At 35.6% G+C, this 26,620-nt stretch overlaps 3 protein-coding genes and 1 long non-coding RNA gene across 9 annotated transcripts; 3 read left to right on the top strand and 1 right to left on the bottom strand.

Moving 5' to 3' along the window:
* Positions 1–1,732: 1,732 nt before the first annotated feature.
* Positions 1,733–14,215, top strand: LOC122415309 (protein CNPPD1). The gene is made up of 6 exons (XM_043427321.1): positions 1,733–1,880; positions 1,984–2,094; positions 2,502–2,598; positions 2,664–2,869; positions 8,815–8,943; positions 11,896–14,215. Exons 2-6 carry the CDS (start codon positions 2,050–2,052, stop codon positions 12,694–12,696), a joined length of 1,278 nt encoding a protein of 425 aa, XP_043283256.1. The 5' UTR covers positions 1,733–1,880; positions 1,984–2,049; the 3' UTR covers positions 12,697–14,215.
* Positions 14,216–14,217: 2 nt separating this feature from the next.
* LOC122415310 (transmembrane protein 65) lies at positions 14,218–21,274 on the bottom strand. 6 transcript variants are annotated; one of them, XM_043427322.1, is made up of 7 exons: positions 20,649–21,274; positions 20,081–20,206; positions 19,448–19,468; positions 17,327–17,368; positions 17,173–17,240; positions 16,873–17,076; positions 14,218–15,408 (listed from the first exon to the last, which is right to left on the bottom strand). In XM_043427322.1, exons 1-7 carry the CDS (start codon positions 20,983–20,985, stop codon positions 15,262–15,264), a joined length of 945 nt encoding a protein of 314 aa, XP_043283257.1. In that variant the 5' UTR covers positions 20,986–21,274; the 3' UTR covers positions 14,218–15,261. The 6 variants fall into 6 exon arrangements, with proteins under 6 accessions (XP_043283257.1, XP_043283258.1, XP_043283259.1 ...); XM_043427323.1 differs by having other exon boundaries at positions 17,327–17,359; XM_043427324.1 differs by lacking the exon at positions 19,448–19,468.
* LOC122415311 (uncharacterized) lies at positions 17,070–19,573 on the top strand. Its single transcript, XR_006261895.1, has 2 exons — positions 17,070–18,361; positions 18,875–19,573. It is a non-coding gene; the product is annotated as an uncharacterized lncRNA (long non-coding RNA).
* A 648-nt stretch (positions 21,275–21,922) lies between the features above and the next one.
* On the top strand, positions 21,923–26,151 carry LOC122414929 (SET and MYND domain-containing protein 4-like). Its single transcript, XM_043426603.1, has 7 exons — positions 21,923–22,503; positions 22,657–23,832; positions 23,878–24,425; positions 24,571–24,854; positions 24,968–25,093; positions 25,178–25,321; positions 25,553–26,151. Exons 2-7 carry the CDS (start codon positions 23,405–23,407, stop codon positions 25,799–25,801), a joined length of 1,779 nt encoding a protein of 592 aa, XP_043282538.1. The 5' UTR covers positions 21,923–22,503; positions 22,657–23,404; the 3' UTR covers positions 25,802–26,151.
* Positions 26,152–26,620: the final 469 nt, after the last annotated feature.

The following is a 26,620-nucleotide window of genomic DNA, read 5'->3' as shown; positions in this document are numbered from 1 at the left end:
CAAACTCCGTACGCTCCGCTCATACGCGGACCAACCACAGGTGCGTTCCACTTATCGCCCGTAACGCCCAGACCAAGGAGACTATAGGGAAGGAGTCCAATCTCGGCAATCGGGCACGTCCGTAAAAGTGTCGGGAAAGAGGGTTCCTCTCGAGCGGCGCTGTTGCAGGTAGTGTACGGGTTAACGCATGCGCATTATGTACGCGTTATATACGCGCATGCGTTGCTGCCAGCTGACACTATTGATAGTTTTTGTGGGTCTAACCGTGGTCTAACCTATCTTTGTAAAATGGAATACACTGACACAGTGGCTATTGCTGTTAAAATAAATTAACATATTGCAGTCATTTTTTATATGAATGAATGAAAAAAACATAATTCAACAAAATCAATTGATTTTTTAAAATTTCTGCTATAGTCAGAACAATAACTATCTATGATGAAAAAAAAATAAATCACAGGAGGATTTGAACCGCGGACTCCACGAGTATGAGCCCGTCATTGAACCATTACACCACGTAAGCTAATGATATCCTAAACGGCAGAAAATGCTACTGGCTTATCCGGGCCGCTTGATATGTTAAGGTTTTATGAAACAGTAACTATGGTCACAAAAGCTATAGTTATCAATATAATTTTAAAATATTCATAAATATCATGCAAAAAAAAATTTGTGACAAAAAATTTCTTTCGACATGAGTATGTGAACCGGCAATTTCCCGGATGCTATGGTTTTTCTTAGCAGCGCGACATACGAGGGGAGATAAGCTGATATTTGGAATGTGTAAAGCACAGGGTTTTACGTTGCTGGAGAATATTATTACAATACATATTAGTATTTTCGATTACGAGCACTCATAATCGTTGATTCAACAATTTTTGACAGGCGCGAAAGCTCTTTAAATCCACGATTCGCCCGCCATGGCGGTCAGTTTCACCAACGACATTGATTTTATTACTATATATATCCGTACACAAACGACAATGCGACGCGAGTGGCCGTTCCTCGAACCCGGGTTCCCGACATTTTCACGGACGTTTTTCTAACAGGCGCCCAATACAGAGATTGGACTCCTTCCCTATAGTCTCCTTGGCCCAGACGACGGCTACTGGGATAGGATATTGGGGCATTTTGGGCGTTTTGGGCGATAAGTGGAACACACCTCACGTTGTTCTTCATTCTCCCACTCATTCGAATTCTAAGGTCTCACGACCCACGCCTCGGTTTCACACGCTCGCTTCACAATGACACAATGCCCTTATTATTCTAAGTCCTTAGCATAAGAGTGACGATGGATATGTCTTAGCCTAATGTTTATAAGATGAAAGTGGGTAAAAGTATCGTATTGGAATACTAGAACTATTTATATAAGAAATCAAAGAAAGCCTTATTTCGATACATTTCAACGTATGGAGATTATTATAATGTAAACTATAAGAATGAATTAGTCAATACGTTCATATTTCTTATCGACTAGCGGTTATTGTTTATGCTATACTTATATATTAGTCACCCAAGTCCGTCACGTTCCTCTCATGCATTTATTAATATTTCAATGATCAAATTATCAAATCCGTATGAAATGCTAAAGTACGAAATTAGCAAATTCGCGGTTCTTAGCGCAGAAATCAGCGCACTCTGGTGACGAATTACGCATTCGTCACATAATGTACCCAGTCTAACCTCGTCAAGCGCTCAAGGCGCCTAGTGCGGCCAACAAAACAGTACACTTAAGAACTATTTATGTAGTAGGTAATGAAAACCGAGTTCCCGAAACGTTGGACCAATCACACTTGTTTCGGGAGGTGCTAAGCACTATACCACCTTGAGCATTGAGTGTTACCCCCCGCCCCTATCTGCCAGTAAAGTTATAAAGTGAGGTAAGAAGATCGAGCGTTTCGCGTGACGTCTTCCTAATATAATAATATACATAATTTTATTATAGTTTGTGATACTGAAAGAAAATTATTGTGATATATTTAGGATTCAAACAAACAAAATCTGGATTTGGACCACCAGAGCGGAAATAAATTCATAAAAATAAACATCATGACGAACATTTCGAAAGGGGATCCCTCGTTCACGAGGTTGAAGGTAAGTGGGTAGTTGTTCATTGCCCCAACAACGTGTAAAAAATTATTCCTATTACTAATCAAAAGCAGAAGATGATCAATCATTTATGGGATTAATCACGTGTTTCTCAGAGATGAGTCTCCTAGACTCATTTCTGGTCAACCGATCTGTTTAATTAAGATTCTTTACACTCAGGTTTACCAAACAGCTGGAAATTACAGACATGAACTTACATTGGAGACGTTTTAAATAAAAAAATTTCTAAGATATCATAAATAGTGGAATAAATTTACTAGCGACATTTGTTAAGACTTGAACAATCATTCCATTTAAAGTTAAATATTCAATGTGAATTCTTTGGGTGATTTTAAGCGATTGTCCATCTTGTTTGAAAAAGCCTGACATCTAATTTTACTTTTTTGATTTAGAACATGGACGATCATGATGCATTTCTCAGCCGCATCACTAAATCTCTCTATTATTCAAGACTCCCAAGAATTGATCGTTTCAGTTTACCAGTCACTGGTGAGATTTACAAATTCATCATAGTACTTAATAGAATTTCTGAATTAAAATATTTTTCTAAATAGAATTTGCAGCCGAACTATTCACCGAAGTAAAAGGTGGGCTCAGCTTGGAATGTCTGGATGTCGAAGAAGCTGGTAGAATATCAAGGAATGCTTGCGTTTCTCCATGTTCTCTGGTTCTTGCTCTTTTGTATCTGGAACGTCTGAAAGATTGTAATCCAGAATACTTGCTTAAAGTCGCTCCTTCGGAACTCTTCCTTGTTTCTCTGGTATAAAACTGAAGATTAATTATTTTCAATTAATATAATTTGAGTCCTGTCCTGTATGAGTGTTGAACTTGTCTCAAATCGCTAATGCAACTTTCAATGCCAAGTGATCTCTAAGCGATCAACCCACACTGAGCGATTTCAACCCATAATTGGAATGGTAGGTAACTCTTGGTCTCTAATCGATAATAATGACTGGGTACAGTAATGGCTGTGCCAGGGTGGCAAAAATGAGTAATCTTTGTGAAAGATGATTCGATTCTTTCTAGAGAATTCCTGAATTTTCTAGCAGATTCTATAAAGAGCCGGCATACGTTACAGAATATTCTTGAGCCTCCTACAAAATTTTAGGACATTCTAAAAGAACTGTATCATTCATCATGAGAGGGGGTGCGAAGGTTTTTGCTAAGGGACTACTAAAAAAACATTGTAGAACCGATTCATTCTTTATAGAGAGAGGAAGTGAAATGTGAAGGAGAAAAGGATGTAGGAACAAACGGAAAAAATTCCCGACTGAAAAACTCCATCACTTAAGAAAATAGTAGTAAGTTTTAAAAAGTGTGAAATAAAATAGATGTCAGGATTTTCATCGGGAGATGTCTACTTCTTTATTCAATGATTTGATTAGAGACATCTCCCGATACCTATTTTATTTCAGAGTTTTTAAAGTTCACTACTATTTTCTAAGTGAAGCAGTTTTTATAACGTTGGAGAGTTTTTTTAAATATTTTTTTATTTTACACTTTTCGAAGTTCTCATTCTTTTATGAGAAAAACTGGCAGGTTGTCAACTCAACACTGGGCAATTCACCACCGCATTGTTCACGTATTTCTTACATTTATATATAATGTAGAGTTGATACACTTGGCCGCTGTCGAGTTGGAACCCTACTAGTCCAGTCATTACATACACTTGGAAATGCAAAAAATTCGAGGCGGTTAAATTTTGGATATGTTGTGAGGAGTGCTTAGAAAAGCTGAAATTCAGATTGTCAACCAAGATTTCCTACATGCAATTCCGCCATCTTGAAAAAAGGGTTAAATTCAGTTTTTTTACAATAACTCGGTTCTGCGTTGAGATACGAACATTTTGATAAAATACTTTATATCACGCGGTACGTAAATGGACGCTTTTGCGTACGCTTCGCGTACACAAAACCCCCATTTCCGCACCTCGTAATATAAAATTTCGTATAACACGCGTACGAAAAACTTTTTCGTCCTAGTGTTATAATGTACTATTTTTGTTGCATTTTTTACGCTCTACAATTTTGCTTTAAAACATTTTTCATCTATCGTTCATATTTATTAAGATATTAATCAAAAAAGTCGAAAATTTTTGTACCAATTTTTTTTCGCTTTTTTCTCTCCTATCACAGATATCGAAAAAATATCTATTACCAAACTTGTAGATCATGTTCAGACCTCCAATTTCGTTTTTTAATTTTTAATTTTCGACAAAAATTACGCCCGCTAGCGCGCCGCAAAATTGTCCGCAGCGCGCTGAACGCTATAATGTATGCCCCGCTCTATAGAGCGATTCTTGGAGATCGAGGGACTCCCTAGGTATAAAAGACGCTTTTTAGTATTCGTATCGGAACATCTCCTTTTCGTCGTATTCCAGTCAGTTGTCTCGAAGTTATTGAAGCGAATAAACGTGTTTTAGAAATTTTCTGAAAATGGGCGACTGTTTCATTTGCAAAAAACCTCTGATTGAAGACATTTATGTGGCTAAAAAGAGAGCTGTTTACTCTCAGCAAAAATAACGAAAAAAAATTGGTACAGAAATTTTCGACTTTTTTGATTAATATCTCAATAAATATGAACGATAGGTGAAAAATGTTTTAAAGCAAAATTGTAGAGTGTAAAAAAAAGAAACAAAAAAGTATTCTATCAAAATGTTCGTATCTCAACGCAGAACCGAGCTATTGTAAAAAAGTGAATTTAACTCTTTTTTCAAGACGGCGGAAAATGCACATAGGAAATCTTGGTCGACAATTTGAACTTGAGCTTTTTTAAGCACCCCTCACGACATATCCAAAATTCAGCCGCTTCGGATTTCTGCATTTCTAACCCGTTGTTTTCGATGTAATGACTCGACTATACCATGAAAACAAAAGCTCGAAGTAAAAGTACGCGTACAATCGTGTGAAGTTGTCAATAATACGGCTACACAAAAAATAATTGATTTTTGCGTTCGAGAACGAGACAATCCTATCCCAGGGTATTTCGACCTGCTGATGCCGAATTCGGGAGCTGTTTGCCCCCAGCGTGTCAGGATTAAGATCATGAAAAGGCAAACGGAGATAAACCACCAAATCTACTATAGAAACTACTGGAAATATCGGGTTTTGGGGTTGTTTAAATTAAATTTGGAAAATAAATTTTAAAAAACACAAATGATAAATAACGTAAAGAATAAATAAAAAAGGTACCTAATACACATTAAATGTCAAACTCTTTTGCTACTGTAGCAGGTACTTTTCTCATCAAATGATCTAAGCAATGATATACGTGAGATTTTAGTAAGGAACGGAGCGAACATTTCCACTAAGATATAAAAATGAAGGAAACTCTTTTCCAGGGAAGATGGGATGAAAATATGAGAAAGTCGGAAGTGCATATCATTGCTTAAATCATTTGATGAGAAAAGAACTCGCTAAAGTAGCAAAAAAGAGTCAGATATTTACTATATACCAGCTTAAGGTAGTCGTTATTTGAGGTCAAAATTTATTTTGCCCCTTCCTCCCTCTAAATCTGTTCGAAATACATAAAAAGTAATGCTGTAATTATTTCAGATTTTTACAACAGCGTTGAACTCTTGACCACGGTGGTTCAAGTTTTTCATTTAAAATACATGGGGTTTTCCTGCATTTGCAATAACTGTTTTACTGTGGGCCTAAATATGTTTATAAAATCTTGAAATTTTCAAGAATTAGTTTATAAGCATGTTGCTACATGGAAAAAAATTCCCAAATCCTTACCCTCAAAATGCTGAATAACATCACCATAATAATTTCAATTTTTAAAAAATGTTTCTTTATTTTGCTTTCTCATTTTTTTATAAATGTATTGAAAATGGAATAATTTACTAACCGAGTAGCAAATTCTTGAATACTGTCTCCTTTTTTGCGTCTGGATTATTTTCTCGATGTTCACTTACAATTTATAAAATGAACTATTATTGTTGTTCGTTCCATGTGAGTATTTCGTTGTAATCGACGAACAGGCAAACATTTCGTTCCGTGAGGTCGTTAATCACTGTTAATTGTTTTGTGATTTTCAAACCGATTCCGTAATTTTCATTTTGACTCCAAACAGATGGATCAGTCTTAAGAAACTCGTAATCAATTCCAAATATTCGGAAAAAGTTGAGCGTTTGTGGGGTTTCGAAATGATTCATTTCTTTGTTACAGTAACCGCCAACATATTTCAAACTGATCTGGACCCGTTTGGGAAATGATTCATCGATTTCTTCATGTGGATTCAATTCCAAAACTATCTTGCGCTTAATTTTGGTCAAAAAATGGCTTTGCAGCTGCCTCAGCATTCAATAGACTTATAGTTGTAGAGATTTTTCAAAAACTGTAAAGCTTGATTTGGCGCTGCTGACGCAAAAAAACGAAGAAGCAAAATGAAAAAAAAACATTAAAAAAATTGAAATTATTATGGCGATGTTATACAACTTTTTAAGGGCAAGAGTTTTGGAATTTTTTCCATGTAGCAACATACTTATAAACTAATTTCTGAAAATTTAAAGATTTTACAAATATATTTAGGCCCACAGTAAAATAGTGACTGCAAATCCAGGAAAACTCCATGTACTTTACACGGACAACTTCAATTTCCCCTGTCAAAGGCTAAACATTGTTTTAAAAATCTGAAAAAATTACAGTATTCCTTTTCATGTATTTTAAACCGATTTAGGGTGTAGAAAATGTAAAAAAAAATTTTGATCCGAAATACTGACCACCCTAATACCAGGTTACCTTTTTTATTTACTCTTTTTATTATTTATCATTTGTGTTTTTTAAAATTTCTTTTTCGGGGTTGGATTAAGCGACCCAAAACCCTATATTTCTAGTAGTTTCTATTGGATTTGATGAATTTTCTTCATTTGACCTTTCAATGATCGTGATCCTGATCCGCTGGGATAAAACAGCTCCCGAATTCGACATCAGCAGCGAAAATTGGTCACGACAAGTGACCGTTCCAGAGAAAAGTTGCTACAAAGAAATCTCCCTATCAACTGATTGTAGTGAAACGCCTAATAACTCCCGTCTTTTTCGCCCTGCAGGCAGTCGGGAGTTAAAAAGTATGAAAGAACTAATAAAAGAACATTTCAGAACATTGTGAAAGCCCATAGGGAATAATAGAGCTTTCCGGAAAGAGAAGGGGGAGAATGCTATTAATTAAAGGCTATTGGGGCACATTCCGGAACATTGTGCAACCTCTTGAAATATTGCGTAACCTTCAAAAAAGAATCGAATAGTTCATGAATGTCATAAATTTCTTTCATATACACACAACTATCGCTACAACCCCCTTCAGGATCAATGGAAGACCAAGTTACATATCTATCGTCCCAATATTCGGTCGAAAGCGCTCTATGGTAATGGAGACAACTTGGCATTCACAAAACATCCCTTCAGTTTCATATCGGTCATTCCATGCCAAACCGATCAATCTGTAACCTCGAACATTTTTTATTCCGCTGAAAATTTCCTTTAATATACGTTCAATGTTATTCAGTGGAATAACAGTACGCGAAAATAAGAGGTTAACAATCCACCATTTCATCTTTATTCTTTTCTCATTGTCACCTTCTTAAAAACCACACGATTACTACTCTATGTAACAACCGTCAATGTTTATTCATTATTAATATATTGATACGTAATCTAATGATGATTGGCAGACTCCTGGTCTTACCTCAACTAATGTAATATTAGCAATGCAGATGACGCCGCGGACAGAACACATGTACGCTGAGTTCCATTAATGCCTGGACCTGTCATATGTGCAACTTGAGAACGGTCGGTAACAATTGACAGGTCCAGGCATTAATGGAATTCAGCGTACATCAGTACTGCAGCGGTCATTTGTCTAATGAAAATTTGAATGATACGAATATCTGTAAAAATAGAAAAAAAAAATAAAAGTTATGAATATCACAAGTTGAAAATTTGTCAGCACGTTTAAAAATATCTATTAAAAAGTAGTGATTAAAAAAAATAAATAAATAAAATGGTCCAACTTTGTAAAAAATATATATTTTTGGTTAAAAACTGGAAAAAACGTATGAAAATTTATTTTGACACTTTTTTCGTATGTTTCAACTAAAACTACAACTGAAGACGAAAAAAATGACCTACTATTTTATTTTAATATTTGTCATTGAATGAGCTATGAGCGGTTATAAAAAAATTGTACAAAATTCCAAAAAAATTATTGTGATCATATGGTTCAGAAAAAAATCTGAAAAAAAAATTCGGACTGCTTCCAATAGGTACAAAACAAAAAAAACTTTCAGCGAAATAAAAAATATTCGGGATCACGGATTGGTCGGTTTGGTATGTAACGACTTAAATATAATATATTATTGATTATTTTTTCACGCGATTAGAGTATCATGTGCTGCAATATGTCTGCGAATAAAGTTATATTTGTTGATTTGAAATATTGTTAATTTGATATTGGAAACAGATAAAGCTATGAATGATATTGTAATATTTTATATGCAGACATTAAGGATAATTCTCAACACTTCGAGTGGATAACTTGTCGAATTTAATATTCGGAATTCTTAATATTTAATAATTGGTACGATGAAATCTTCACGGTTCTTATGCGTGATTTAAAACTTTTCTCAATCCTATTTAAAATAAATTTGGCAAACTACAATCTCTATACTTTTCCATCGTTTTTTCAATGCTTTTTTTTATGCAGATGGTTGCAAGCAAATTTTTGAATGATGACGGGGAAGAGGACGAAGTATTTAATATGGAATGGGCGAAATCCGGTGACTTAACAATCGGCGAAATCAACCAGTTGGAAAAAGAGTTTCTAGGCGCAATCGTGAGTATTCAATTTTGAATTTCACAGTAAAAACCAAAATAGACCCTGCTTTATTTTTTTCAGATAAGTAGTATAAACAGTATAAAAATTAGAATTTTAGATGTTTTATTTTTATTTATAAATAAAAATCGGTTGGATGGATTTACGCAAAACTTTGTATACAACTTTTGTATATTGCGAGTACTGGAATTTTTTTTTTTAATTCTTTTTGTTATATTTACGCACAGTGGTATGTTAAACATGAAAACTTTTGAATTTTATCTCATTCAGTGGTGTTAACAGCATTTCACCAAAATTGAACATTTGAAGACGAAAAACGAAAAAGGTTCTTGAAATATGTTATTAGCTATAAGCTGGATATAAGAGACTTTCAAAATATTGTTTACAAAAAAATGGCGAGCATTTGGAAAAAAAATCAAAATTTTCGTGAATTTTTCAGTAGAAAGTTGTTTATATACAGGGTAGTCCATTTTTATTTTCTTATTTTATTATCTCAAAAACTACGAGCTTCCGATGAAAATTTTTTAGACAAATTGACAGGATTTTTTTGAGGACGTCTAACGACGTTAGCAGTTTTGACCTTCAGTAGCTGCCTCAAGGTCATTTGAAGGTCAATTCTGTTTTCTTAATAGAAAATATGTATCTTTTATCGCAGATTCGTATTTTGTGTTATAAAATAAGTAACTGAGAAAGGCCGTTTGTTTTTTCAACGCCTGTCGCTGCTTGATCTAGCGCATTTCGTGTGGAAAATGGCCTCCATTGCTCTGGATGCACAGGTCAGAAATTAACAATCACCGATCTGATGTTGTTGGCATTGATTTCCGTGGACGCTCTTCCAATCCGCTCCATCATACCCGCTCGTGGGATCGATGCATTTTCGTAAACCGTATTTTTGAGGTAACCCCACAAGAAATAGTCCAGTTGACTGAGATCAGGTGAACTTGGCGGCCATGAAATAGGTTCTCCTCTTCCGATCCGACGATTTGGGTATTGGAAATCTATGAAGTTCTGCATTCTTCCGTAATATTGGGCAGAATATCTTGCTGAAACCACAGCTACTGTCGGATGTTCAACGCAACGTTCTCGAAATTGACTGAAAGATGGTGCTGAAGAAATTGTAAGTACATTTCACCATTGATGGGACGATCGAAAAAATGTGGCCCGATAATTTGATTATCGACAATCCCTACCGAAGTGATGAGACTCCAGCAATGTTGATTGCCGATTTCTCTATTCCAGTGAGGGTTCTGTGGTGACCAATAATCGGAGTTGTGTCTGTTTAGACAACCAGTATTGTGAAAGGTTGACTCGTCGCTAAAGCCAAACCCTGAAGAAGAAATGTTCATCTTTACCCAATTGTTGGAGTGCCCAGCGACAAAATTCAAGTCGTTGAGCGTAGTTTTGAACACACAATTCTTATAGGAGGTGGATATGATAAGGACGGTGTCGGACGGAGCGTAACATCCGCTGAACCGTGGATCGCCGTATTTCGAGTTTTCGTTGTATTGCGCGAGTGCTGATATATGAATCCAAGTGAACCATTCCTAAAACAGCTACAAGTCATGGATTTGTTTAGGTTCATATTCAAATTTATTCGTTTTTGACGAACAAGTGCATTGCTACAAGATCGTCTCTCAATGCATATGATTTCTTGATAAGAAGGGTGATGGTGGCCATGATAGCGCTAATTCCTACGACATTCACTAAGCTTCAGAAAACGTCGACTACCTCATTATGATCATAATTAGCCATTGGTTACCACTGACTTTTACGAGTTCGGCTTAACACCAGGGTGATACTATTATCCTAAACTTAGAATATTCATTTTCGATTTGAATTTGAAATTTTGTAAAAACTTCATAAGACAAAAGTTACTTATTTTCTAACTCAAAATACGAATCTGTGGTAAGAGTAGTAGAAAAAGACAGAGAGAGAAAGAGAGAGAGAGAGAGAGAGAGTAGTTCCTATCAAGAAAACAAAGTTGACCTTGAAATGACTTTCAGGCAGCTAATAAAGGTCAAAACTGCACCGTTGTTACACGTCCCCCCATCAAACCCTGTCAATTTTGTCCGAAAAATGTTCATCGGGAGCCCTTAGTTTCCGAGACATTAAAATGGCCACCCTGTATAATATATGGGTCATTCCATATCAATTTAATGACCTTGTGACAGTGACCCTCTTCGATTTTTAAAAATTTTTTAATATGTTTTTATTCGTGTTAAAAGAAGTCTTCAGCTAAATTTTTAGCTCGTTATCTCCACCCATTCCGGAGTCATCGATTTTTGCTTAAAAAATGTATATTTCTAACTATGATTATCATAATGTCACTTAACCCTTTGACGTCCAAAAGACACCTTTCGCATGTACTCGTCTTCACCTCCTGCGCTGCTGCGCGCGCTCGGCGTAAAAGATCCACTTTGCCTCCTTGTTACACAATTCATAGGAAACCCTGAAAAAATTATTTTTTTGCGCTACCCTAATATATATAATAAAAGTTTTTAAAAAATTGCCGTGTCCGGCTGAAAAAGTACGTTTCCTCTAACGAAATCTTTTTTGAATAAAGTTGCTAAAATAAACATTCTCTTCGTTTCACTGTCAACGCGGTAAAAAAGATGATGTCTAGTAAACGGCGTTTAAAGTTTTGGAAGAACTGAATCGAAAAGATCGTCTGAGCTAAGATCAGACCATATTGGCTTGATGGCTTCTAGTACTGTTTTTAGTACGTGAGCTCTTTTCCATTGGCACCAAGACTCTGGCCTCTTAGAACAGTTTTCGTGCACTGGTTTTGTATGCTCTTTTCAAATCCTTAACGTTTGAATTTTCACTTAACACTTAAGATATATATTTTTTGAGATATAAACTGATTTATGGCAAACAATTTTTTTTTTTTTAATCTTACCCAGTTTTTACCTCTTAAGGAAGAGTATAAACAAATTCAAACGATTTTGACAGGACTGGTCGGTATTCGTGAAGAATCGAGATTTTTGGGAACGTCTACGACGACTGGAAAAGGACATAGCTTACAAAGAGGGTCGCAAACGAGGTTGGTTTTCCTACACGGAACTAACGTGTTTAATGGAAAATGTTCAATTGGCTGCAATAGTCCACACATTTGTGAGCGTCTCGTCAATCTGTTTGGTGACATACGCAGCGGGTTTAATAACATTACTAGGGTCGGTTTTGGTAGCAAGTCAGCTACCAGGAACGACTTTGGTACCTCAGCAAGTGATTCAACCGGGAAACGTGCGAATTACAAATCTTACTCGTCCTCAGTATGGATCGCTGAATTCCTCGCGAATTGAAAATCTGGAAAGTTCTTCTGACAATACAAAGATATCCAATGACTTCGATCTTTTGTTGTCCAACGACTTATGCCTAAATTGTAATATTCTTGGGTCGAAAAAACCAAGCTCGATAGAGCAATATACAAGCTGGGAGTGGTGGCTCGATTCGGTAATGACCTGGTTACCGGAACAGTCAAAAATCAACGACAACGTTATCGTTAACAGTATTTACGATAAAAACAAAAGATGGGACCGTGGAATTATGAGAAAATATGGGAAAAATGATGATTCATATGATACTATTATTACCACAGAAAAATTGAGAGGGAAAGGTGAATACATACGCGAAGTTGATAATCTCATGATGGAAATCAGCTGGAAAAATACACTCTCCTCTGATTTCTATGTTGTTAATAACGTTTGGCAATATTACGCTACTAAAATATCGTTACTCGGACCTCAACATTGAGACTGCATACACAATCATTGAATATGTACAGGGCATTCCACGCCGGTTCGACGTGGATTAGACCCTTCAACTCTTTCGATTTCGTTCGCAATTATCGCTAACGGTGCAGTTATTTTTTTCAGACTATTCTGGAGCGATGTGACTTTAGAATGAATTAAAAAAAAAATTCCCAAATTTAAAAATCTGAAAAAATTCACAATCATCATAATTGTTGTATAAACCATGTTGAGCATTGAGCTAAAGGAGTCTTCTTCTGTACAAAAAAATTTTTTTTTTCCGGGAGAACAAGCTCCAAAATTGTTTCGAATTTTTTCACGATATCCCTTACCATTAGTACGTAAAATTTCATGTAATACGGAAAACGTACTTGACACACACGCGCACGAACCATCAGCTAACACTAACATCTCTATACTATGTATCTTCACTACTTTTCCATATTTTCAAAGCGTTCAAAGGCTCTTCAATATTACTAGAGTATTTCTACCAGCAATAAGAATTGGTAGAAAAAATTTTCGAGGTCATTTCCATCAAAAATGATAATTCCATATCATTTTTACATTTTTTTTTTAAAGCATCTTTTGCACAGAAGAAAGCCCGTGCTCACTTCAGCTGAACGTTCAAAATTATTCATACAATAATCGTGAATTTTGTAATTTCGTTTTCAATTTTTAAATTTGAGCTGACATTTTTTTTCGAAGAATCATCATTAACTCGATCCCAAAAAGACCTATCTGCTTTTCAGAGATACAACGCAATAAAAAATTACGGGCAAAATCTAAGAGGTGAAAGGTCAAACCCAAGTCGTATTGGTGTGAAATTCGCCATACATACATGAATATGTAAAGTATGGATTGCAAAATTTAAAAACCCGTCACCACTCGATTTTTCTAGAACTAGTTTTGACTGACTTCACAAATTGAAACATCTTTCACGAAATCGAATCTAAACTTGCCGATTGTTCTTCATGAAAACTATTATTTTTGACAACCCACCAAAATTCAATAGGAAAAGGAGAGACAAGCGTCTTTGAAATAAAATTGTTGAACAGTTCTTGGTTATATGTGTTACCTTATTTTTCTACAAAAGAATGTCATTTTTTGTATACATTTCATAAATTTTGTACATTTTAAAAATATATACGTCAACATGTGTATAAAAATGTTAACGTATAAAGTTTTGACCAAATTATTTTCCTTCAGTGAGATGCGAGTGTGACATTATCTGAATTTCAACACAAATATATATATTTTCCTATACATCGATCTGGAAGTACGACCTGATGGAACTGCAATTTGTGCTTACTACCCGGTAGTACCTAAAAGCAAACATGATATATTGACGATTTGAAGTATAAACATTTATATTTAAGAAAATAGCTTGAAATGTGAAACAAAAAACAAAATAATAGTAATAAATATATTTTTTCTACTAACTCTCCGGTTATCGTGTAGTATCCTTCGTATATGAAGCTAACTAAAATTAAATATTTTAATAAACGAACAGATTGTACAATTGATATCGTTTTTCAGTTCATTCGTCACCTCATTCTTCTTTTAATCAAACATTTTTCGTAGATTGGTTTACACGCAATAACGTAAACATACAAATATACGTAAAAGTCGATGTCGGTCCCTGAGGCACAGCATTGATTTTTCCATCTAGCCGACCTCGATCCCTGAGGATCAACATCTCAAATGTGTTATAACTGTTTTCTATTGAGTCAATATAATTATATCGTTTGTATTACTTTTCGTAAGAATACAATTGAAGAAAATATACAATTATTTATATTATATCGACATTCTCGAGGAACTAAAGAAAAATGTTGGGTGATACGCGGCGATATCTGAGCAAAAGGGAAAAATTGACCGCGGCCAGGTACTATATAACCCTATCATTTTTTCATTGGCTATACAGTCAGTCATGAAAATATTTACATCACCTAATTATCAGAAATCTTTCGTGCCGGCAAATTCTGGAAAAGTGAGTAACGCTACTGGTATTTCAATTATGTATACTACATAGATACATCTATTACACACATACGCGAGGTGCACAAATGCCCTGAGCTAACATTATCGTTATCGTGAAAAAAGTAACACTTAAATTTGCTCGCTCATTGCAGGAAGATAAATAAGTTTTTTTAAAATAGATTCCAATATATGAATAACAATATAGAAAAAATTAAAAAAAAAAGGAGGGGAAGAATATTTGCAGTAAATTTTGTGGGTAACAGCATTGTAAAAATGCACTAAATAAGTTTTTTTTCTGTTAAGTAATCCTTAGTCAGCATATTTCCAAGGTCAATAGATCTGCATAATCCGCTTCCACTGATATTCGCAGGCATAATTTGGAATGTGTTCACATTATTCTCTCGATTGATCCATTAGATTATTACCGGACGAATATTATCCTCCGCCGACTTTTGAGATGACCGGAAGGAAGGAATATTATCTTTTTGTATGGATTCGTCAAGCTTAGTATATTGTTCGAGTAATTTTACCCGTTTTTCCCTTTCTTTTATGCAAAAACCTTAGTCTTATGTTACAAGCTTAATTATGCTCATAGTGCAATTGCTCCTTGGGAATTTTGTGATTCCGTTATCTGCGAATTTAAGACTTTTTGATCGTCCGTTTTCGTATCTTTGCCCATAAGTAAGAGAGGCGTCATTCCCAGTATACAACCTATTGTCACTCCAATCACACGGCCCTGTAATGAAAAATGTAAACAAAATTTTACAAAAGTTCTAGCTCGGTTTTTATGCTATTTCGCATGTAGTCAACATAAACTCTTTTTAAAAAACATTTGGAAGAACAGAAATTAAACTATTCTCTTTTTTTGTTTAATTTTATGCTTAGTACTCTGTTTTGAAAATAAAACTTTTTCGACTTTCTTTTCAAGTAGACACCATTTACAGATCCAAAACTATCAGACTTTTTTTAGATCTTTTTTCTGCCGTTTTGTTCTTCTCACACCTTTGGTTGGAACTCAGATCATCCCGATCACCCCGATAATATTTTAAAGAGGGAAAACCTTTTTCTCTCATTTCAAAAATATTAGAATCATTTTTTTTATAATTTTGTCCGTTAACTTTTTTTTATGAAACATGCCGCGTGTGGTTAAGGTATGTGTACGGACGAGCTAAAAGTTTGGTTCGCGGCATATAATGAAATCCAATGCTTATATGGTGCTGCTGGCTACACGGTTTCGTCAAAGCTTGTACACTGCCTATTCTACATAATGACGTCTCATACATATCCTCTACATAATAAAGAGAGCGGCATTGTAATCGTGGCAACAACACCACTCTTCAGTATTATTATAGCGTTGAGTGTCAAAGTGTCCGTGTTTCCCGAAGTTTTATTTATTTGTCACGAGAAAAGTTAAAAAGTGTTCAAATGTCAACTCAATCGAGAAATGTGATCGAACATTTGGAAAAAAAGCTTTCATATTGTTTGCGCCTATCATTAGCGCCAATCAGATCGCCGCATCATACACTGTTGCCACGTCGTCACAGCTGATCATCTGCCCGTTCCGCGTCACGTAAAATTGACACAGTTTATCAGATGATATCTCCGAAACTAGATGTTCAAAAATTTCTATTTTTTAAAATATTAATTCCACAATGGTACTGAATACACGACTGGTTTTATTTTAAAGTCGTGGAATCTAGAGTCGCGGCAGCGACTCTGAGATAAGTACATTTATGTATGATGAGTTGTTTCCAGAGAGTTTTTACAGGAGCGAGTGTTTTTCAGTTGTCTTCGATAATTTTCAAAATTTATTTCTCATAAGATTATACTCGGGATTTTTCAGATTGCCTCCTTTTTCACAAAAAAACAAGAGATAACTGTCGAGAGGAAAATCGCACAAAAATTAAAAAAAAACACGAAATTACAGCTCGAACTCTTCCTTTTATGATTCCGCGCGAACAAATGCATGAAATTTTTTTTTGAAAAAACTTCACAACGTTGCAAGTGATATCTGAATCTTTATCTTTTAAAATCTAATTTATTAAACTTTTTCATGTTGACTACTGATAAAATAGTATAACACAACCTACCAAAACTTTTTTGAAATTTTGTGCAAAAAGCTTTCGCCGATAGTGCATATTTACGAAATAATTTATTTCAGAATATGAAAAAATTCTTAATGTTCATTTTAAAGCCTTACCATATTTGCGGCTCGTCTTGAAACCGGCATGTCCAATTGGACCGGCGTTAATTTTGGTGGTTTGAATCCAATCTTTTGTGCCAATAACTCAACGTAAAAAGCTGATCCGATTCCCAGAATATCGGAAATAGTATTTCCCAAAGCTGCAGCTGCCATGGTCGTTAACGAAATAACAGCGCCCAACGAAGTTTCAATATGTTCACCCTATATGTCAAAGATAATCAAATTTCATGATTATTCCCAAATGGTCTCATAATAAAAATGTCTATTTTTTGAATATAACTATTTGGATTTACATACGGCGATAATCATTATGAAATTGTCGAGAAAACCAAATCCAATAAATGGAATTGCATTAGCAACCGATACTAGAAACAACGAAAATATATGAGATTTAGAATTTTTTTTCTCATTAGATTCACTAAAAAAAGTCAATTTCAGTATTGCACTTTACCTCTCATTAGATCACCTTTTTTCGGCAGAGGAACTGTTGCAACTGCAACACGAATGTTATCCATCAGTTATGCAAAAATATGAGAGATACAATATTGAAAAAAATGTTTTCATCTCTTGAAGCATTATTGACTCAGTGCAAACAATTTTTAATAGTTAATATAAGTAAGGCACAAGCCATGAAATAGTCATTAACTTTTGTCAAAACGTATTCCTACAAAGAGCTACAGAATTCTGTATAAAGACAATTTTATCGTTATTTTACGATAATTCCGAGAAATTTCTATTCACTCGTACTAATGAGTTATTATATCGCAGTTTCAATTCGAAAATAGGAATATTTTCGGTTGATAGGTTTGCGACAAAAAAATCAGAATTGGAGTTTCTTGTGTATTTTCATTTCCAGATAACAAAATCTGGACCATGTTTGTCTTACGAAATAACATGTGACTAAAGAGTAAAATCCTTAGTTCGATCTCCTCAAAAATACAGTACTTTTTTGTATTTAGTTCGATCTCCTCAAAAACAGTTTTGGGTAAAAATCAAACATAACTGTGATGCACCCGGCCAGTGGAGTCGAGTAGGGGAAATTTAGAAAAGCTTTCTCCTAAAGTTTTACACCGATAGACCATGCAGAAACTTTGGAAAACTATTTTTGAAATCCCTACTCTTAGATAAAAAATTGAAAAGTTACATTGATTCTTCGAAATTTTAAAACCAAAGTACGTTCAACCCCTTCACTAGATTCCCTCACGCCATATGGTGAGCTGCTTAATAGAAAAGTCCTAATTATACGAGATATAAATGAAAGAAAAAACACTAGTGAGTATAAAATCTGGTATGACCATTGCTATTCTTATTGACTGGATGAATCACAATATTTCGTACATAATTTTTTCTGTTTTTCCCGACATAAGTTCGTGAATTTTCAACCATGCGAGTATGCTGCATAGAGACTGCACAAAGAGCTTCAACACTTCCGTTTTGGTGGAATTTCTTCGTTTTCAAATGACAAATAAACATTTCAGCGTTCGAGGTAGCCTACCGACTTAACTTTTACATATTTTTCTTCATGTTTTTAGTTTAAAAGTACTACACTATATTTTTTTAATTTATAATGATTTAAATTCTGAATTTGTCTCGTCATTTTTAACAATGTGTATTTCAAGCCCTTGACTTTGATACAGAGATTCTGGTTTTATTCTGATATTTGCTGTAAATTTTATCAGGAGTCCTACACAAAGATATGTACCATGTAATCGTATGTACTGCTGACAGTGGCAGTGTATTGCAAAAACGAATGGCTCAATTGATATAAGAAAAAGTACGGAAAATAATAAAACCATTCGAAATTATTGCACCACTTTCAATATTGATACGGAAGCTCGTACGATTATATTTAATTCTGGTACATTGTTTTTATAGTTTTCCGTAATATTTATTATTTGTAGATTTTTTCCATCAAGCTAGTTCTTTCATCAACGCAAATTAATTTTGAAAATAATCGAGTGGAAGAAATGTTAACATTTATTACAGTTATTATTTTCAGCCGTGCACCATGCTGAGAGAATTGCAAGGATAAAGAAAAAGTGATCCAGACAGACTTACAGAATAGATTATCCGTGTGAGAGGTAAAGCAGAAAAAGGAGATAGCCTGTGTCAGTAAGATACAGTGAAGTTTTTTTCTCTGTGAAACTTGTTTTATTCCTTTAAAGAATGAACTATGATAAAGGAAGTATTAATGACAAAAAGAAAAAGAAGGAAAAGAATATTTTAATGCGATATTGAGCTCCGATTAGCTGGTGGTGGAAGGCAGAGATGACAAGTGGGCAAGTTTTCCAAATATGTAGGGATTGCAGATGCATTTTTGTAAATGACAATTTAAGAAGATAAACAATATTATTTACATAAAAATTCTTGGATATTAAATTATTATATACTAAAACGTTATATACCTATTAACATAAATATTCTATGAAATAATTAGGCTTCAGACAATTGCATGTACCAACACATAAAACATTTAATATTGATTTTCATGTCTTTTTCTTTAGTTATTTATTTTTCTGATAACTTTGTGCTTGTGTTTATGAGTGCAGTTCATTATTTCATGCGAGCTTACATGAATCTTCCGAATGATCCGCTTAAAGTATAATTAGAAATTTGTTAGTACGCATATTATGGTAAGAAATTTTTGAAATGTAAAAAATACTTTTTTATAAAGAAAAACATTCTTTTAATGTTTCAACAACTTCTTTAATACCACGAGTATTTTTTCTGTGGCTCCTGAAAATTCTACCATCGGTTCTCAAATTATTTAAAATCATAGCTATGAGGCTTTCACAGCAATATTATTGATAACTGTGATGTTTGTGAAATGTAGGTAATACACTGAAACACTATAACATCCATCTGGAAGTTTTGGAATTTTATAATTTTTTAATTGTTTCAATATCTTTCAATCAACTCTCTTGGTAACAGATGATAACAGAATTTAACATGGTTAATCCTTTGATGCACAGTGGGATTGTAAAAACGTGGTAAGGTGGAGTTCTACAATCCCACCATGCTTTAAGAAGTTGGAAAAGCTTGGACGATGAGCTTAGCCACCACTGCCTCCACACAAAAGCTGCAAAAGGTTTTCAACTCAAAGACGCATAGACCAAAAAAGGGTCTGCAGTCAAAATTTCCTGAATGGCACAGAATGACAGATTCCGTGATTTTTACACTGCCTTCCCTCCTATCCGTCTCGTACCATACTTTCGAAGTAGCCAGTCATCAGGAACAGTGCAATAACTTCCTGTGGGATCAACATCACCCAGTGAGGGCACTCTGCTAGGTCTGCCAAATTTACTTCGCCACCGAAAGGCTGCAAGCTGACCTGAAGGAATAATATTGAAAGAAAAAAAGTGGTGGATAACAAATGATAATAAGACTCCTTTTTGTATGAAGAAATAAAATCATTGGAACAGTGGAATTTGCAATAGATTCCATCACTGGAGAATTTTTTTTTTCACAGGAAAAAATAGAATATTCATTGACACAACATTGAGGAATGGAAAAAAAATAGTAATAAAATTATTCATTGAATAAAATTGATGGGTTGAGGATGAATAAGAAGTAAAAAATCATAGGTACAAGTTCATTGCCGGAAACAAAGTAAATAATTTTAAAGGCATTGAGTATTCATATGATAGTAATGTCACAGATACCTTTGAAAGAAATGCTGTGAAAAAGATCACATCATAGTAACATTGACGTTTAAATAGTGTCACAAAGGGAAGAATAAAAACCTTTAAAACGTGGAAAACAGAAAAAATTACCTTCGTACTCAGCTTTCACCGTATGAGACTGACACTCCTGAAGGGCAGAGATTAAGATCTCTCGTTCATCAGGAGTCAATCTAACAGCGAGATCTTTGGCCTGTTGTTTCGATAGTGCACCAGGTAAGGTACTTGAGGCGATCGCAGCTGACCCATAGTTGCGACAATTGATCGATGGAATGAACTTTTCATTCTTTCCACTCGCTGCACTGGAATCTAACGATGTTACCAAATTTTTATTATGGTAGTAATAAAACTTTCTGCCGTAACCCGTAGCGATTGCCTGTCGAGAGACCAAATGTCGCTGACCCAACCGCAATGATGATGAAGTACACATTGTAAATAGGTTATGGCGTTTAGCAATTAAAAATATATAATACGATAAAAACTTGAGGCTGAGGCTTCCCCTCTTTTTTTAACGGTCCTTGTACATGATCAAAATTGTTTTGGTAGTATTAACTATGGACTCTCTTTTAATTTCTTTTAACTTTTAATAATAATCTTTTTATTTTAATTCAGCGGAAATTCCAATATAATACGCTCTGAAAATTTTGCGGTATTGGAAGAGCGGAGTGAGTCAGACTGACTACTGTCAGTATTCAGTACTGTTGAAGGGAAGGGAAAAGCAAAGGTGGGTGAGGTAGGAGGGTGAAAAGACGCTCGCATCCCGCACTGAAACATATCACCGATAACACCATTCGTTCCATAAGCCTGTTCATTGACGTTCATTGATGACGCTATTCCGAGAGTGCGCTCAACTTCGGTGTTGGGTGCTCAGAGCATTCGAAAAAACGTGTGTGTGTGTGTCTAGCTTTTTAACTCCCGACTACCCGCAACTAGCGCCCTTGAGAGTACCAAGAGTAATCAATAATTAACAAATTTTTAAATCAAAGTTGTACGGTGAAGTTTATGGTAGTCTGCCCGCAGGGCAAAAAGACGGGAGTTATGCGTTTCACTGCGATCAGCTGATAGGGGGGATTTCTTTGAAGAAACTTTTCTCTGGAACGGTCACACTTGTCTTGACCAATTTTTGCTCGTGTTTTCTATATGTAACAGACTGTGTTCTTATAGACATAGTTTGTTAAAATCTATGATGAACTTGCTTAGAAAACTAATATTTATGGGTATGTTCAAACTTATTTTTCTATATCGAATCAACCGTAGTACTCGATTATCGACAACTTTACACAGTTGTACGCTACTATTTTCGCTGTGAGCTGTTGTTTTTTTCACGGTAGGATTTCCAATTCGACAGTGGACTTCCGTTGACTTGGCCCCCCCCATTTAATTATTTTAAACTTTCGTTAGTGCAAATCGTTTGAGAGTCGTTAGAGAGAGTATGAGAGAAAAGAAAAATTGTTGGAGAGTAATTATTTTTTTGGCAAAAATGATTTTATTTTTTGGTGTGAAGCTGGCCCCCATTTTTTTATCTCCTGGAAAAATGGACTCAGACGTTTCATTTTTTTTTAATCGTTTGAGAGAGATTGAGAGTGAAAGAAAATCGTTCGAGAGTTGATATTTTAATTGATATTAAATGATTTATAATTAGGTGATTTCACCTAGGGTCCCTAGAACTGGGGCACTTGCGGTGTGCGCAGCGGGTATGCGCAGTGCACTTGCGCATGCTGTACATGCATGTGGGATCAGCTGATCAGCAGCTACAGGAGTCGACAAATGATAAACTGATCAATCAACAACAAACCTACATTTTATACTAATATATTTTAACGTTTTCCAAGCAAGCTATCGATCAGATAAAATGAACTGCCGAACTGAACAATCGCTACGAAAGATTAAAAGTTTTATCCCTTTTCACCAGCCAAGATGCTGAGGATCGATTAAAATCAGATATAAGGTAAGTTTTTTATTTTATTTCCTTTTTGGCACAGCTTACCAACTGTTTTCTCCAAACTCCTGCAGTTTGCTCATTATCGTCTTTCTTTGAGAAAATTTGAATCGTGAAATTTTGAAAAAACATCCGAGGAAATCGATAGTCGTGCATTTACAGGAACGAAAACATAGGCGAAAAATACTGGAGCAAAATGCAGCATTTGGTTCAATGTGCACAAGTGGAGGTTCGTTTCAAAGTTCCTGAATATTTTATCGCCGGATACCATCGTAAGAAAGGAAAAAATTCGTACAAATGATCGAACTTGATTTCCGAATGACTGAATCCTCGATGAAAATCTTCTGATTTCACTTCCAATTTCAAGTCACTGGGCAACCACGAATTCGACGACGGGCCAATGGGTTTGGTGCCGTTCATACAAAACGCAACGTTCCCGATAGTAACGGGGAACCTCGATCTGCGGAAGGAGCCAGAGTTGGCAGTCTCGAAATTGAAAAACAGTACGATATTGGAGGTGAGGGGAAAGCGGATCGGCATAATGACGCCTGACACAAAGGTTATAGCGGCAACAGGCAAGATCGAATTTTTCGACGAGGTGGAATCGATAAAACGCGAGGTCGCTAAATTACGTGCTGCCAGTGTGAACATCTTGATCGCCGTTGGTCATTATCAAATGGAGGGGCCAAGTTCACCGAGGTGACTTTTGTGGGGACATGCCCCCAGCGTTAGTTCTGAAATGCGCCGCCCGTAAGAACTGGACTTTTATGTACGTCTGAATTCGTTGGTTTGGCGTTCTTCATTTTTTTTCGTCGTGTACGAGAGTAGAGAAAGAAATACTCGATAACACTCCATAATCAAGTCGAAAGCTGCATCGTTTTCTTAAATTATTAATAAAAGAAGAATAACGATGGATGCTGAATTAATATGGTTGAACAGAAAGTTGCAGGATGCCGGTCAAGTAAAAATTAGTAACAACGAGTTCAGTTTGTTAAGAAGCGACGATGAAAGATTTTCTTATGCATTAAGCTTATTGGAAAAGTATGACATGACGCCGAAGATCGAAATTGAAGAAAAGAGTTCGAAGCTATCGGCTTCTTACCGAAAAGCCGGTAACGACCTTTTCGTCTCGTCTAGTTCGAAGAGGAAAAGAAATGAGATAATTGAGCTTTATACAAAGTGTATAGCGTACGCGGAGCCCAATTCGTCGGAACTTCCTCTCGGATACGGTAACCGTTCGGCATTGTTGTATGAAGCAAGGCTCTATGAACATTGTCTTCAAGACATCGAGCGAGCACTATCTCTTCAGTATCCACAACATCTCCGGCCTGAATTATTGTAACGGAAAGTTCATTGTCTCAAGGCTCTGAGGAAAATTTCAAGCGACAAAGTAAACAGAGAAATTAAAGAAATACAATTGAGTATCGAGGCCACGAACTTGGATGAAAGCACTAAAAATAAATATCATAATGCTGCTGAACTATTGAGGCAAAAAAATGTTTATCCGGCGCAAAGAAAATTGTTTGATGAAGCGAAACATAAGCCTGTCACACCGAGTGATAATCCTGAACTCCCTGGTGTGTCTTCCGCCCTTGCAGTTGTCTATGACCAAGAATTCGGTCGCCACATCCGAGCCACAAGAAATATTGAACCCGGGGAAGTCTTGAGTATACAACAAGGCTACGCTACCATCTTGGCACCTGAAAATTTTTATACTCACCGTTCAAACTGTCTTTGTCAGACTTGGTCTTCTGTTCCTTGTCAAAGATGCCCCAGTGTCGTTTTTTGTGATGAAAAATGTCGCGACGATGCCTGGAAACACCATCATGTTTTCGAATGCTTTGTTATCAGTGCTCTGCTCAAACTGGAATTCAATTTACTCGGTTTCATGAGCCTGCGACTTGCTATTCAGGCTCTCAAAGACTCTGGGAGTTTTACAACGTTGTAGCACAAAATTGAGTCTCTAGAACTGGAAAAAGGTTTGCTTCTATGGAATTATGACTACGCAGTTCTGAACATTTTCTTAATATGTTTAAATTGTTGAGCATATTTTCAAGTTTCCATGGCATATTTCAGATCCAAGGACAAATGGATTCACTGGTACACCTGCGATCCTTGATGAAAGAGATTACTCAATTGTTTACACCCTGGCGACAAACACTGAGCAAAGATCTACGCCAGATTTGTTTGGAAGGTGTCTCAACGCCGTTTACCTGACTTATTGCCTTGGAAGGCTGACTGATTTTTTTGGCCAAAAGTTCACCGGAGACATAAAATCCATGCGGGAAAATCCATGGTCAATTTTTGTCGGAGGACTCATCACAAGACATCAACAGATTATTCCAAGCAACGTGCACACCGTAAAAAAATTTAAAATTTCAACAATTTTTTGAACAATATTTTCATATTTTTTTCAATTTTAATCTTTCTGCCTGATTAAGTGACCGAAACGAAAGAATTGTTTGATTCTGAGCGTGGGGCTACGCTTCAACCATTCTTGAGTCTGTTCAATCACTGTTGTGACTGCATGGTGAACAGAGTCCATTACGGGTCAAGTGTTGCTTTGTATGCCGTATACCCGATCCAAGCTGGCGAGCAAGTAAGTTATTTAGAACTAAATCAGGTATTCAAATCAGTATAATGTGGATAGCCATCGAAACTTGATAGTAAATTATTTAATCAGGTGTTTGATAATTACGGAAGCCACTATGCGATGGAAAGTCTTTACACGAGAAAACGAAAGCTGCAACGACAGTTTTTCTTCGAATGCCAGTGTCGACCTTGTCGAGAAGACTGGCCTGTGTTTACTAGAATTCCATCCTTACAGGTATTTGAATCCATTTTCTAGCAACTCATTGACACACAAACAGATCGAAGAAATCTTTCAAATTTTGAACGAGAAAGTTGAAAAGTAAACCCAATAAGGGGAAAAATAAAATTCGTGACCAAAGTTTGGCTGATGATGAGAAAGAACATAGTAGTTTATAAATGAAGAAATTTCAAAATTTATCCAATGTCTCGAATTTTGAAGTTTTGATCGTGATTTTTCCTTCACCAGGAAAGCCACCTGAATCGCCAGCAGTTGATGAAAGTACAAAAGGTTCTGAAAAACTTCAATAAGTACGTAGTAATCGCGATGGATGGTAACGTCGAGGATAAGCCCTACATAGTCAAGGATTTGACGCAAATGATAAAGACGTTGTTCGATTACGTCGATTTGCCTTGCCGAGAGATCAACGAGATCACTGAGACTCTCAAAAGAGTTTACGATCTTTTAAGCATATGCTTTCAATTTTTGGAAGATTGAATGAGGACTGATGGAAATTATTTTTGATATTTGTCAGAAGCCTGAAATATTTTTAACTCTGTTGGACATTCTTTCGTTACAAAGATTTTTTTCAGTTTTATTCATACAAAAATGAGCGGTGATAAGAATTGGAATATCGCATAGTCCAGTTTTTGAATAAAAAAACGATTTCAACACTTTTCAAATATTTTCCTTGAGTATAAATCGAGATAATGATTTTGAAGCCGCTTTTTAACATTTGGCAAGTTCGTAGTAACGTGAAAAATCACTTTTATTGCATTGATTTTGATAAATTAAACAAAACCATGATTTCTGATCGATCAAATAAATTGATATGACAGCAGAGGTAATATCAGTGTGGTAGTAGCGGCACGATTGAACCAAGAGCCAGAACCGGTTTTCATGTCCGAATAACTTAAGTCGGTTGCGTCTGGCTCGGTGCTTATCATCTCATCGTCACCCGATCGGATCAAATATCCGATTCTTCACTCTACGTCTGGATGCACAGGACTCTTGGTTTTCAGATAGTCGACCAACAATTCGTCCGTCGTAATACCTGACAATTGAAAAAAAAAAACAGCGATTTTGATCATTGCGAAACTTTATAAAGTTTATAAAAATAGTCTTCGAGCCATACATTTTTCCTGAAACGTGCACACTAGAAATCCATCTGACAGACGCAAAATTATTTGATGTCTCGTCGATGCTGCATTTTAAGAAAAAATGGCTAAAGACCATTTTTTTCAAAATTTAACTGAATTCAAAATTGTACATTTTCAGAGACTACACTGCACGTCGGAAAAGTAATTTATTCTTTAT

This window comes from Venturia canescens, chromosome 8, assembly GCF_019457755.1.
Source record: "Venturia canescens isolate UGA chromosome 8, ASM1945775v1, whole genome shotgun sequence".
Lineage (NCBI taxonomy): Eukaryota > Metazoa > Arthropoda > Insecta > Hymenoptera > Ichneumonidae > Venturia > Venturia canescens.
Note: the sequence above shows the minus strand (reverse complement) of the source record. Positions and strands in the feature narration are given on the sequence as shown.

Coding starts and splice junctions, on each gene's coding strand:
- LOC122414929 (XM_043426603.1), top strand. CDS start 23,405: ATGGATGCTGAATTAATATGGTTGAACAGAAAGTTGCAGGATGCCGGT. Junction 24,426..24,570: donor GGCTCTCAAAGACTCTGGGA/GTTTTACAACGT, acceptor GGCATATTTCAG/ATCCAAGGACAAATGGATTC. Junction 25,094..25,177: donor CGATCCAAGCTGGCGAGCAA/GTAAGTTATTTA, acceptor TTATTTAATCAG/GTGTTTGATAATTACGGAAG.
- LOC122415309 (XM_043427321.1), top strand. CDS start 2,050: ATGACGAACATTTCGAAAGGGGATCCCTCGTTCACGAGGTTGAAG. Junction 2,095..2,501: donor CCTCGTTCACGAGGTTGAAG/GTAAGTGGGTAG, acceptor TTTTTGATTTAG/AACATGGACGATCATGATGC. Junction 2,870..8,814: donor AACTCTTCCTTGTTTCTCTG/GTATAAAACTGA, acceptor TTTTTTATGCAG/ATGGTTGCAAGCAAATTTTT.
- LOC122415310 (XM_043427322.1), bottom strand. CDS start 20,985: ATGTGTACTTCATCATCATTGCGGTTGGGTCAGCGACATTTGGTCTCT. Junction 20,207..20,648: donor GGTGAAAGCTGAGTACGAAG/GTAATTTTTTCT, acceptor TTATTCCTTCAG/GTCAGCTTGCAGCCTTTCGG. Junction 17,241..17,326: donor AAAAGGTGATCTAATGAGAG/GTAAAGTGCAAT, acceptor CGTTGTTTCTAG/TATCGGTTGCTAATGCAATT.